General features: G+C 40.0%; 1 protein-coding gene across 1 annotated transcript; it reads right to left on the reverse strand.

The window, feature by feature from the left end:
• Positions 1–406: 406 nt before the first annotated feature.
• Positions 407–8,861, reverse strand: bco1l (beta-carotene oxygenase 1, like). Its single transcript, XM_040051729.1, has 11 exons — positions 8,535–8,861; positions 7,324–7,452; positions 7,096–7,225; positions 6,311–6,458; positions 5,966–6,113; positions 5,311–5,531; positions 3,430–3,696; positions 3,245–3,350; positions 3,079–3,173; positions 1,728–1,839; positions 407–1,618 (listed from the first exon to the last, which is right to left on the reverse strand). The coding sequence occupies exons 1-11, from the start codon at positions 8,596–8,598 to the stop codon at positions 1,458–1,460; spliced, it is 1,581 nt and encodes a 526-aa protein (XP_039907663.1). The 5' UTR covers positions 8,599–8,861; the 3' UTR covers positions 407–1,457.
• Between the last annotated feature and the right edge of the window lie 4,231 nt (positions 8,862–13,092).

Here is a 13,092-nt window from a genome sequence, read left to right on the forward strand (position 1 = left end):
ATGAAAGCATGGATCCATCCTTCCTTATATCAAAGGTTCAGACTGGTGGTGGTGGTATAATGGCATGGGGTTATTTCCTTGGCACTTTTTCTAAACACCACAGCCTACGTGAATATTTTTTGCTGACCATGTCCATCCCTGTATGGCTTCTTCCAGCATGATAGCACAAAGCTCAAATCATCTCAAACTGGTTTCTTGAACACGACAAGGACTTCATTCTACTCAAATGGCCTCTACAACCATCAGAGCATCTTTGGGATGTGTTGGAACGGGAGATTTGCATCATGGATGAACAGCTGAAAAAAATCTGCAGCAACTGCAGTATACCAAATAAAGTGATCGTTGGATATAAACTATAGTAAAACTCTCTTTATATTCAGGCAGTACCACAAAATGTCAAAGTCACTAAATAGTCCATTATATAGTCAATAGTGAGTAATTTAGTTCTTATGTCAAACTCAAGGATGAATCCGTTCTACCATCCTTGATATCAATCTGCACCATAACTCAGGAGCTGATTTCTCTACCAGTTTGAAATTGTGCCGAGCTCCTGACTGGAATTTTGTTTGAAGCATCTCTATTTTACAGTTCACCACATTATCAATAAGTGAAGCATCGGGTGCTGTTGTGACTATAACTTACTGTTCAATCATGATCAACTGTATTGGCAAATATCAAAATATGGTCATGCATAAATAATATGGAAACACAGCAGAAGGAAAAAAAGACAAAATAACTTACATTTAAGTCAGATTAGTTTATTTATATAGCTCTGTATCACAAAATACAAATCTGTACAGCCAACAAAAGCCTCCATCCTTAGACTCTTGATTTCGATGAAGAATAGGAAATAACACCTCAAAAGGAAACATGGAGGAAAACTTGACTGATTGGTGGGGGCACCCAACCACAGGGCAATATTTGGGGTCTGACGAGTATCTCGTGTTGGTTCATTTGGGACATCATAACAACATAACACACAGTAGCCATTTTCTCTTGAGACCCCTCGGGTCGTTAGGTTTTAAATTAGGGCAGCAAACAGTAAGTTTGATGTTTGCATGAGAAGACACATTTCAGTCTAAAAGTTGAGTAGTTAGAGCTTTTATGTATTAAAGTAATTGTGTTTTATGCTTAATTTCTCAACATTTTTATGTTACAAAATAAAATCTCTGGAAATAAAGAAAAATGTTAACTTACCATAAAAGTTTCTACACATGACTGAGGTGGAAACTTTGTGCAGCTATAATGAGATTTTCAAACATTGCTGATCTCACTTCATTTGCATTTTTAATGCTATACATTCCCCTAAATCTGTCTTTTAAAGTGCTTTAAGATTAGCAAAGGTAAAGCGAGTAACAGTAGATTTTTTGTGTCCACTGTTAACACTGGACATTGCTTAAAAGGTTTTTTAAAAATAAGTTTGACTTCATTGTCTACTTTACTTAAAAGATTCAATACTATGATGAATCAGCAGCGGGAATGAAAAGTCCGTGGAGGTCCATGTGGACAGTGGTGGGGATGGAGGCTCGGGCGATCTCCTTAAACGTTTTGGCATCGAGCACGAGCATGAACGGAGAAATGCTGGGATCCGCAGAAACAATGGATGACAGGATGACTCCTGGATAAGGAAAAAATACAATGGAAATACACATTTTGCTCTATGCACATCAACCATTATTGTGGTTTCTAAATATATAAGTTTGTGTGCTTGACAGCGTAGCTCTCACCATCATCTTCCTCCACAGCTCCGGGAGATGCGACGAACACTGGCTCTGAAGGATAGCAGTCTTTCTGCACCCATTCAACGTGTTTCCTTTCAACGATGTCAAACTTGGCGATCTGTTGGGTCATAGTGTTAAAGTAGCAGACCTCAACAACCTTAAAATAGATCATCCTAATTTTGGTTCAGGCATTCACTGTCCTCACAGATTTGAGTATTCAGCACCATACTAGGCCAACAGTAACTGACGTTTTCACTTTATTCGTTTGAAAATGCTGACTGAATGATTTAGTTTGATTAGTCTAAGATTAAGATTAAGATTGTTCATCCTCATATGTGCATCTGTGGAAGTTATAGTGCATAAAATACAGCCAGCGTCGTAGTTGTTTCTAGCACTTGAAGATACCTATTGTCGTTTTCATGTAAAGAAACAGAATTTGCGTTACTGACTGATATTCAATTCAATTTTCCTACAAAACTTACAAAACTTTACCCAAAGCTGCCCCCACCCCCATCCCCCTGTTTCCGATGTTGAAATGGAGGCCTGGACCATAATTAATCCATGAAATTGGGTACATTTAAATTGGAGGGACCTTGCTTTAATTCATTTGAATGCTTATTGAAATGTTTTGCTTGTCTTGTCCTACTTTCATATAGGTCATTTAAGGCTGGAAGAAGGAGCTGGTTAATGCTTTGTCTCTGGCTTTGCATTTTACGCAAGTTGATCTTAAGGGAATCCTACTTAAAAACAAAATCCATACCATTATTTTTTCAGGCGTAAAACTGGTCAAACTCAGGACTTTGGGGTTCATGTCTTAGACTAGCTGCTTCATTATTACCATGAAATTTCATTTTCAGATGCTTTATGGACGCATTTTGACAATTTAAAAGCTTGATTATTTGAAATGAGCTTCCTCCAAGTGACAACTGAGCTCACCCTCAGAAAGAGTGGGGAGCTTGGATGCCCACATTAAAAGGAACTAATTGAGGTGGTTTAGTCATGCATCCTGGGCAAAAAAGCTTCTAGGTGCATGCCCAACTTGGAATAGACCAGCAGGCAGAACCAGGTCGTGCTGGAGAGAATATTTCTCTCAGCTGGTGTGGAAAAAGCTTGATATTCCCCCTAGGAAGGATGAAGGTAGTGGCCAGTAGAGCGAGAGCTCAACTGCTTAGACTCCTACCCTTATGACCCAGGCCCCAATAAGAAGCAGAAGATAGAAGGATAAATGTTTAGGAAAAAAATCACATTTGGTGTCCAATGTTAACTACATGGAAATGTGGTTCATGTATGTATAATTGTTCACCCCAAAAGCAATGTAATTGATTTAATAAATCGATAATCAATAATGTTGCTTCACCTTGTTGGGATGAGGAGACCACTCTAGCCTGGAGCCATAGAAATATCTGTACTTTTTAGCGTTGAATTTGTAGTTGATCCCAGGCAGCTCCAAACCTTGAAGAGGAATCAGACTCGTTAGGTGGATCAGACAGCGTTTAATGACAGTCACTTTGTGAATGACTAACCTATAAAAAGGGTGTCTGGCTGACAATAGATTGATCCGTCCTCCTGCAAAATTGCCTGAGCCGTTGTGTCAGTCAGAGTCACCAGATTAGATCCCCTGGGAGACTCCTGAAGAACAGGCACATTGTTATTTATTGATGAAATAGAATGTAAGTGTGAGTGAATCTTCACTAAATACTAACTATACCTTGTTGATGTTGAGCGGAATAACAAATCTTTGGCAGGATGGTGGGGAGAAGCTCTTATGGCTCTGGATGAAGTTGCTAGTCTCTTTTTTGATGTTCTCCAGGTAGAACATGTTGTACAGGTTGCTGTCCTTGTAGCTGATCAGGTCAAACACCACATGGCCGTCATCCTCATAGGCATTGATGTGGTGAAAAACCACCAAGGCATCGGCATGAAAACATGTGGAGATTTCCTTTCCTGTTTTTCTATTGATGATATGAAAAAAAGTCTGGAAAAGAAAACAGGTAACAGTATTACGGAAAACCTCAAATACCTGTTATAACCAGAAATGTACTAATCCATTGTTTTTTGGTTTCTTGGGAGACTTCAAATCAGCAATGAGCAATTTCTTGTTGTGGAAAATTTAAATCAGAGTCTAGTTTTACATAATAAGTAAATCCAGCAAAATAGAAAATGACAAACTCGGTATTTGCAGCATCGCTTCTATTCTGTGTTATCTCATATCTTAAGATGATTTAAATTTGTATAAATAATTTTATACTATGTTAGTGGTGCTTTTGTGCAGCGTACTTTTGTAGTACACTGTTGCCTGTTCTATTTTTGATGGCAGTGCATGCAATTATTTGGTTGGTTTCCTGGCATTTGTTCAGGCTAGAATAGATCTGCAAAAAGAAGATCTGCAATTTTTGGTACTTCACCACTGGCTTCATTTTTCAGCCCAGACGTTTCTGCTTGGTTTTAAGGAGGCAGCATGCTTTAACAGAGTGATATGTAACATTTCATGTTTTTCAATTTGTTGTGTGTGTCAGAACAATGAGGCGACTGCTGAATGTTACAGGTGTTACAGGAGTGATACATCTCCTGTTGTCACACCTGCAGGTATCAGGCTGTTGTTCTCCTTTATCTCATAGTGGACAGAAACAATTTTTTGGAGTGGCACAAATAATTTGTGTGGCGTCAAATTTGATGCAGAACAGCTGATTGTTCTGTAAATAGTTTGAAATGTTTATTTAAAAAACCGCCTTGGCTGCATTTTTAGGTAAACAGCTGCAAAAACCTTTGTTGTTTGCATAACTCAGTTACTTTTTTGAAAACAACTATATAATTAATTGCCCAACATTGGTCATTATACACTGTATTTTGCAGACAGAGTTACAGGACTCTCTCCCAGACCACAGACTCATACTCATAATACAAGTCAGAGCTTTATAAAAGAAAAGAAAGTTGTATTTTCAAAATTGGAGTTCAAGTTATTTTTACTTCCAATAGTGTTAACTAGTGGTGTAACGGATCACGGTTGATCCATAATCCGAACCGATCCCACTCCACGGTTCGACACGCACGTGATATGAAGATTCGAAAAAGAAGGGAAAAAAGTATGTGTATGGTGTGGGTGGTCAGTCTGTCAAGCCATAGTTATGATCAGCGCTAGCGGTCCAGGTGGAGGAGCAGAGGAGTTTGCGGCATTTAAGCAGCCCTTTGCTGCCCAATCCGACCGGGCTAAAGCTATTACAAAAGCTACTGGGGTGTTTAGCTGCAGACGGGAGGTCATATTCCCTTGTGCAAAACAAAGGGTTTAAACTATGATGAACGTGCTTGAGCCACGCTATGATGTCCCGTTGCGCGTCCACTTCAGTGACAAGATCGTACCGTAATGCTGTAATTTGATTATTTTAATAAACCATGTGTGACCACAGTGCACACGTCTGCTGTTGCTCACAGTGGTCCAAGGGACCGCTCAGGGAGTTAGTGTGTTCGTTTAGACACATGAAAAATTAGAGGGAACATTGTTTTTCTCTGAGTAGATTTTTTCTTAATAGCTTAAATGACAACTTATATATAATTTCACTATTAGGAGTTGATAAAAATGTGGAAGACTTACCATATCATCTTGATCAAATTTGAGGCAGCCTCCCCAGTTGACCCCCCTGAAGTAGGCAGTGGCAAGTTTGACAATATCCAGTTTGAAAGGTTGCTCCACAAACACAATGTAGTTCTCAGTCATGCCAAAGCTGTGGAAGTAGCTTGGAAAAAGTGAGGAGCGAAAAGGGACTGAACAGATCTGCTGCACTTTCCTCAGCGCTGACTTTTTGTGATTTTTATCTGAAACAGTCAACACAGTGTTGTAAGCTTTACTTTAATTGCTTGTTACTCTGTTCACTTGTCTTCATTTCTTGATTTTAAAAAGGGAGAACCAATAATTTAAAAATCATTAATGAAGTAAATGAAAGTAAATGAAGCAAATGAAAATAAAGTGAGCTACTGTGACACACACTTTGTAAATGATAGTGTAACAGTTCATATCAACTGTCTTCTTTGAGAGGTCTGATTGTGGTGTCATAAATCAATTAAACCTAAGTTGTAATCAAATGAATACGTGGCTCATGGAGCACACAATGACAAATAAGTAACTTTACTGCTGTGCGTAGGTTTACTATATTCTCAGAATGATATCTAATTACTGCTAAATAATTTATCTTGAGGATTTAAAGTTTAGGAACAGAAATAAACAGGACAGAATGAATTACTGCAGACACCTGAGGCATCAGCTGGGACTTTGAAGATCATATATTTTGGCTGGCCAAAACCAATAATAGCAGTCCCCATATTGTACGTATTGCCCTCCTCATCGTAGTGTGGATGAGCCGTTGCTAGGTTCAAGGCAATGTGGTTCCTGTAGTTTTTCTGAAATTAATACAGGGCAGTACATTTGAGGAAGGACAAATCTTTCACAGAGATGCTTGTTGCCATTATATCCAACTGTGGTGCTAAACGAAACTCATATAGTTACTTTTTACCTTTGGGCATTGAACAGTGGACCATTTAATGAAAACCTGAACCTTTTTAAAATGTTCCCAGGCAGAATGTGCAGACTAACTTACCCTGCCGATAGTTTCCAGGGTGTTAGGGTCAATCTGATTTATGTAGTTGACCTCGGAGGAAGCGTAGTAGTCCTGACCATAACGAATTATGTTGATCAAGTTGTTGTCAGTAAAGTCAGAAATTACATTCTGGAGGTGTGTGAATGCCCTGGTGAGAGAGCGTGGAAGGTTTTTTTGGGGCACACAGCTGAAATAATTCAGTATTGGTATACATTCCTAAGAAAACAAATATCCAATCAACCAAACGTCTTTAGGTAATGGTTATGCAAGTAAACCTCTTACTAACCCAGAGAATTGCATTTTGCACTTTCATGAACTGATGAATTGAAGCAGATATTCTGATTTAAAAAAAATAAACATCAGAAAAACCTCAAGTGTCTTGGTTAGTCTGTCCCAGTTTACTTAAAGTGGTCTGTACATATCTGAAATCATCAAACCCCAAATGGACCAAGACCACAAGACTTGTAAGGTTTGATTCAGATTTCTATGTTCATCCATCCGTCCATCAGTCCATCCATTCATTTAGCTCTTGTTGTATGCTAGGTAAACTAACACAGAACTGTGATATCCATCCATGATAAATTGAAGCAGAGACTTTAGATGTACTACACTTGGTCGGCTCCAGATTTAAAATCTCTTATGTCTACTAAACATAGAAAGCTAGAGTGGACAAAAGCTGAATGGGCTGAACTTGAGCTTTTTAAGTCTGTTCTGGACTGAAACTAGAAAGATCTGAAATCTGAGTATTATATATTCTGTAAGATCATGATCTGGATGGGCTTTACCTGGAGAAGATGTTTTTGCAAGGATCAGGGTAGATCATGGTGCCAAACTCAGAGACAACAATCTTGTTTGCCTTGATGTTTCTCTTATAGGTGTCGCTCTTCAGAAACTTACTTCTGTAAGTCACCTCACCTGAAATAGCAATATCAGAACATTGAACATATTCAGCAGTTACATGGACAACTGACAGTCAACAGTTAAATGATGCTGAAGGTTTATCAAAGTCTGACCATTGCTGAAGGTGAAGCTGTGGATGAGCGACAAGCCGTCAAACCAGTGGTTGTACTCAGAGTTACCCACGGAGAAAAGCCCAGGCCCGTTCCTCAGCAGGGTGCCCTGCAGCCAGGAAGGGACAGATCCTGCAGGTCAAAGGTTACAAACACCACTGTTAATGGGCTTTAAATCCATTCTTAACACAGAAGCTTTGTGAAAGCAATCTAACCAAAAGGTCCATTGTGGAGTTGTGGAACTTTTTTATCTTACTACACATTTGGGGTTTGGATTACTGTGAAGTGATCAAAAGGTTGTAAACTCCTAACTTGAAATTTTAATGGACGTTAGGTTAAGAAAGAACTGTTAACCTGAAGAGCTCAACAAAAATAAGTGATAGAGGGCCACAATCCTAATTTCAGTGATAACTGAAGCAAAGTCAGATCCACCAGAAATTAATTTATGCAAAATTAAAGCCCCATGTGTCCTTTAAATATCTCCATAAATCCATGTTTTAAAGATACCACAGTCATGATTCTTATATATAAAATGGGAAAATGGTTCTGGTTAAGGTATTGATATAAAGGAACATTTGTATTGAAGAATTTTCACTGTGAGGTAATTTTGGAGGATAATGAAATGTAACTACTAATAAACTACTCCATGATTATAATCATTAAATGGTCAGCAACTCCAGTGCCACACAACAGGTAAATAATAATAATAATAATAATAATAATAATTATAATAATATATACAGAACTTATGACTTGAGTCATCCATTCAGTCTGACACATGCAAAGCACATACAACAAACATCTACTCAGGATTTCCTCTATATGACCAATAAAAGCTGCAAAGTTTCTAATTTAACATAAACAAAACATAACAACAAATGAACATTATAACTCTGGAGGCAGATGCTAGAAAATACTTTATTCTACAGAGACTTAAACCTACACTTGCAACAAGTGGAGGTTCAAGTCTTCAGAGTTTGGCACTGCTCCCTGTTTGCTATGCATTTATCGGTGTCACATTCTACTTGGTGCAATAGAATATGTTGGTAATGTCAGCAGACAGTCTATTTAAACCTATTCTAACCTTTTGAGCTGTGTGTTTTCTTTTTGTTTGTTCAGGTGGAAACCTTCCAAAAGAGCAAGGTGAATTTATTAATGACTCTTTAAACCAACAGACTCAACATTTTACAAACTCTTTAATGGTTCAAACTTACCTATCACTTCGGCTTTCACTGGCTCTGGAGTTTCACATCCATTTCTTGAAATAATTGACTGCATGCTTTTCTTCCTGAGCTACAAGCCTCCCAGAGTGCACTGCTCCGATTGAGTCCCACCTCTGATTGAAAACACAGACAGCAGCTGACTACGTGATACTTGCAGGCTTCAGGAAACATAAGTGCAGCTGATTATGTAAGTGAGCTGGAATGGACTTTACTCGGCTTTTCGTAATAAAAGTCTGCCTGTTGGCTTACTTCAAGCACCATTTAGATGTTAATAACTGGGCTTATGTTGTCCACAGCTACATTACATTCATCAAATCAGACAAATCAAAACAACTAAAACATAATTTTTAACTATATTTTACATTTTTATTTAATTTGATCTATAGGCTCTGTCACTTTTTTGTTTTTACACAAAATTCAATTGAAACAACATATTTTTTTATTTAAAAATCCAAACTTATTTGAATGTTTTATACTATCACTATATCTCTAAACTGTCTTATTGCCAATTTTTCTTTCGCGTCTTAGCTGGATGAATCTTTAAGCTCAGGTCTGATTGATAATCTGTAAGCCAGTGATAAGAATTCTCATTATCTAAATATGAACTGTAAATTGCTGTGTTGTTCAATAGTTATGTCTAGCTTTATAGCTAGAAATATATATTTCACTTTTACAGTTTACTAAGAGGCATGACTTTGACTAACAGCAAACATTTGGATCTTTTTGGTTTAGAAACAATAATTGTTTACAGTTGATTACAGCATTAGGTGCTAATTAAATCATTGCAGCACTAATCATCATAATCCAGCTGAAACACATTTTGACTTTGTACACTATAAAAAGTCCAACACATCCTGTTTATCACCTCCACCTGCGTGTAATGTAAAGTAACAGATGTAATCTAAATCAGTTTACAACTTTACAAATGCTCTTATCGGGATATTTCTCCAGGTCAGAGTGTGTCCCGGCACTGTGTCCTAGAAATCACTCAACCTAGAATAATACATCATAGTCTAACACCTATTAGAAGCTTTGACTCAGCATTTGATTGTTATATAATGAATGACACGATTTAATCCAATCTACTTAGATTCTATATTTACCTTTTTTTCTCCTTTACATCTGTTAAATAGCTACTTTGCAGATTAAAATATTCATTCAAAATCAGAACCTCATCTTTTGGTATATAAACATCATTACAGTGATGTAATGTAGAAATGTTTTGTATATAGACCCTACTTTCACAGATGCATCAGCTGTGGACCAATACCTAGATTTGAATAAACAATTTGGCTGAAATTGATGGCAAGTCATCGGTTAGTTGAACCTCAGATTCAGGGGTTCCTGCAGGACCATTGGGTATCAGGCTTGTTGTTGTAAGCTTTGGTCTCTGTACAACTGCAATGAAAGCTTCATCTCCATCGCTTGCTATAAGGCCTATTTGTTCCTGGTAGACAGTGAACAGTCAAGGTATGGAGGATGTCACATTTTCAGATTCTTATCTTTGCGTTTTGTGGAGGATGTAGGTCTGCTGTCTTCAACAAACAACGACTTCCACTGGGTCGATGTACTGGGATGGTAGCAGCTGACTGTAAAGTTGTTGAGTTACGAATCAGCACCTCCAACTCTGAATTCATTGTTTTCAACTGGAAAAGAGTGCAGTGTCTCTTCAAGTTGTGAGTGAGAAGTATCTCAGGTCTGTTCATGAGTGAGAGGAGAGCGCAGTGAGATATTGACAGACTGGTTACTGTACCAGTCTGTTGTGGTAAAGAGACCAAGATACCTCTTGTGTGATTTTTATTTTAGCTTGTCCAACTGGGAGTAGACCACAGGTAAGACCAAAGACATACTGTAGAGATTACATCTCTCAGAGGGTGGCTGGAGAAAGTCTGAGATTGGCAGAAAATGGATGGTGGCCTAAGCAGATGCTGATACTTTGGTGCTGCTTTTTTAATTTATTTTTTGTTGTTAGTTATTCAGCCTTTGCATCAGAACAAGAAATTAAAAATAATAATTACTTACAATGTAAATAGAGAGTAACTTCTCACTCACACACCAATGTCTGACTTTCTTATGGCTACATCAGGGGTGTCCAAACTTTTTTCACTGAGGGCCACATACATAAAAATATAGGAGGGGCTGGGCCACTTAATAGAAATTAGGTATATAACCTTAACTTTAGTGTTAGAAAGTTAGAATAATCACTTAAAAGTGGTCAAATGTTATATTGTTGAATATAATTAAAGACAAAACTGCCTTCACCACAGCTTTCCATAAATGGATCTTTATTGATTTATTCATAAAAAGCTTTGGTAGCTCATTCTCAGAACAGCAGCCTCAGATTTCTTCTTAGACAGAAGATTTACAGAACAGAGAAAAAAAAAAAAAAAAAAAAAAAAAAAAAAACACAATAAAGGGGAAAATTGTCACAGATTTGCAAACCCCAAAAAACGTTGAAGCTGTTTGTGGTTTGGGGGTGTGGGCCACTCCAAAACCGCTTTGACCTTTCCAGGATCCGGTCTCAAGTTCCCCTGCTCAATTATGAATCCAAGGAAAGAAACAGTGGTTACATGAAACTCACACTTTTCTGCTTTGACAAAAAGGCGGTTTTGCAACAATCTTTGTAACACCAGTTTGACATGTCTTTCGTGCTCTGACACTGACCTGGAGAAGATGAGTATATCGTCTAGGTAGACGAAAATAAAGTGGTTGAGGAAGTCTCTGAGGACGTCATTCACGAGGGCTTGGAAGACTGCCGGGGCATTTGTTAATCCAAAAGGCATGACAAGATATTCAAAATGTCCCAGATGGGTGTTGAAGGCCGTCTTCCACTCATCCCCTGCCCTAATGCGAACCAAATGGTAAGCACTCCGGAGGTCAAGTTTACTGAACATTTTCATCCCGTGGAGAAGCTCAAACGCCGAGGTCAGCAGGGGCAGCGGGTATTTATTCTTGACAGTGATTGCATTCAAGCCCCGATAGTCAACGCATGGCCCGAGGGACTTGTCCTTCTTGTCCACGAAGAAAAATCCCGATGCCAAGGGAGAGGTCGATGGCCGAATGATTCCTGCAGCCAGTGCGTCAGTAATGTACTCCTCCATGGCTTCTCTTTCTGGCTGTGACAGGCTATAGAGTCGGCTAGTAGGCAACGGAGCTCCTGGTAACAAGTCAATGGCACAATCATAAGGCCGGTGTGGGGGAAGAGAACGAGCACGATCCTTACTAAACACCTCCACTAGTTCATGGTACACTGAAGGAACTGCTGTTAGGTCCAGAGGAGTCTGCGGGGGTGACGCAGAGGAGCCAATGGATGGGATGGCGGATTTTAAGCAAGTCATATGGCAACCCTCCCCCCCATCTAGACACACAGCCCGCCTGCCAACCAGTGGGTTATGCTGCAACAGCCATGGATAGCCCAGAACCAGAGGCGTCAGCGGAGCTTTGAAAACAAACAGACTGATTAATTCAGTGTGATTTCCAGACAAACACAGGGTGACTGGTTCAGAAACATTGGTGACATCAGGCAAACTCTGTCCGTTCAGAGATGAGGCTCAAAGAGCATGGGGCAGAGGTTCAATAGTTAGGCCCAGTTTCTTAGCGAGTGATGCATCAATAAAACTCTGTTCGGCCCCTGAGTCTATCAAAGCCTTGAGTGAGTGAGTGGTGGTGTGAGCTTAGCTGGTAACAAAAGATGAGGGGAATGAGAGATGTTTATTTCGCCCACCAGTACCCCAGTTTCTACTGGCGGGCACGCCCTTTTGCTCGTGCGGGGCAAACGGCGATTAAATGTCCGTGACGGCCGCAGTATAAACACTCACCAGCCATGAAACGGCGCTGCCTCTCCGTTGGTGTAAGCCGGGCACGTCCAATCTGCATCGGCTCCGCCTCGCCGGGGCTCACATCCATCGAGGCCGGCTGTTGTGGTGAAGCAGCACTACCGGCAAAAATCCCAACACTGAGCGGAGCACTCTGGGAAACTGAGTGTCGCGTCCCACGGCACATTCGCAGGCGCTCGTCAACATGAATGCACAGGGACATTAATGAGCTGAGAGATGATGGTAATTCCCTCGTCATGAGCTCATCCTTCAAATCCTCCGCAATATTGTTGAGCAGAACCTCCTTTACTGCCTCTTCTCTCCACCCGGTTTCTACAGCGAGAATGCAGAAGTCAACCGAGAAGTCAGCCATAGTGCGTTTACCTTGTTTCAGATTTAGTAGACGCTGTGCAGCAGCAGAGGGCCTGCCATCCCTTTCAAACACGCTTTTGAATTCAGTCAGGAAGTCGAGGTATGAGATATTCAGCAGGGTTTTCAATAGTGCCTGAGCCCACTGGAGCGCGCGGTCTCGTAACAGCTGAACAAAGAAAGCAATCCGGGCACCGTCGCTGGCATACGTCCTGTTCTGCTGGCGGAAAAACAGGGAGACTTGGGCAAGAAAACCCGAACATTTCTCCAGCTCACCTGTAAACGGCTCGGGGCTTGGCATCGTCCTCCCCGGGGCCTCTAGCCAGGCAGCGGGAGGGTCGGGGGGTGCAGCAGCGGCCTGGGGA

The sequence above is a fragment of the Simochromis diagramma genome, unplaced genomic scaffold (assembly GCF_900408965.1).
Source record: "Simochromis diagramma unplaced genomic scaffold, fSimDia1.1 OVJJ01000107.1, whole genome shotgun sequence".
In the NCBI taxonomy this organism is placed as follows: Eukaryota; Metazoa; Chordata; class Actinopteri; order Cichliformes; family Cichlidae; genus Simochromis; species Simochromis diagramma.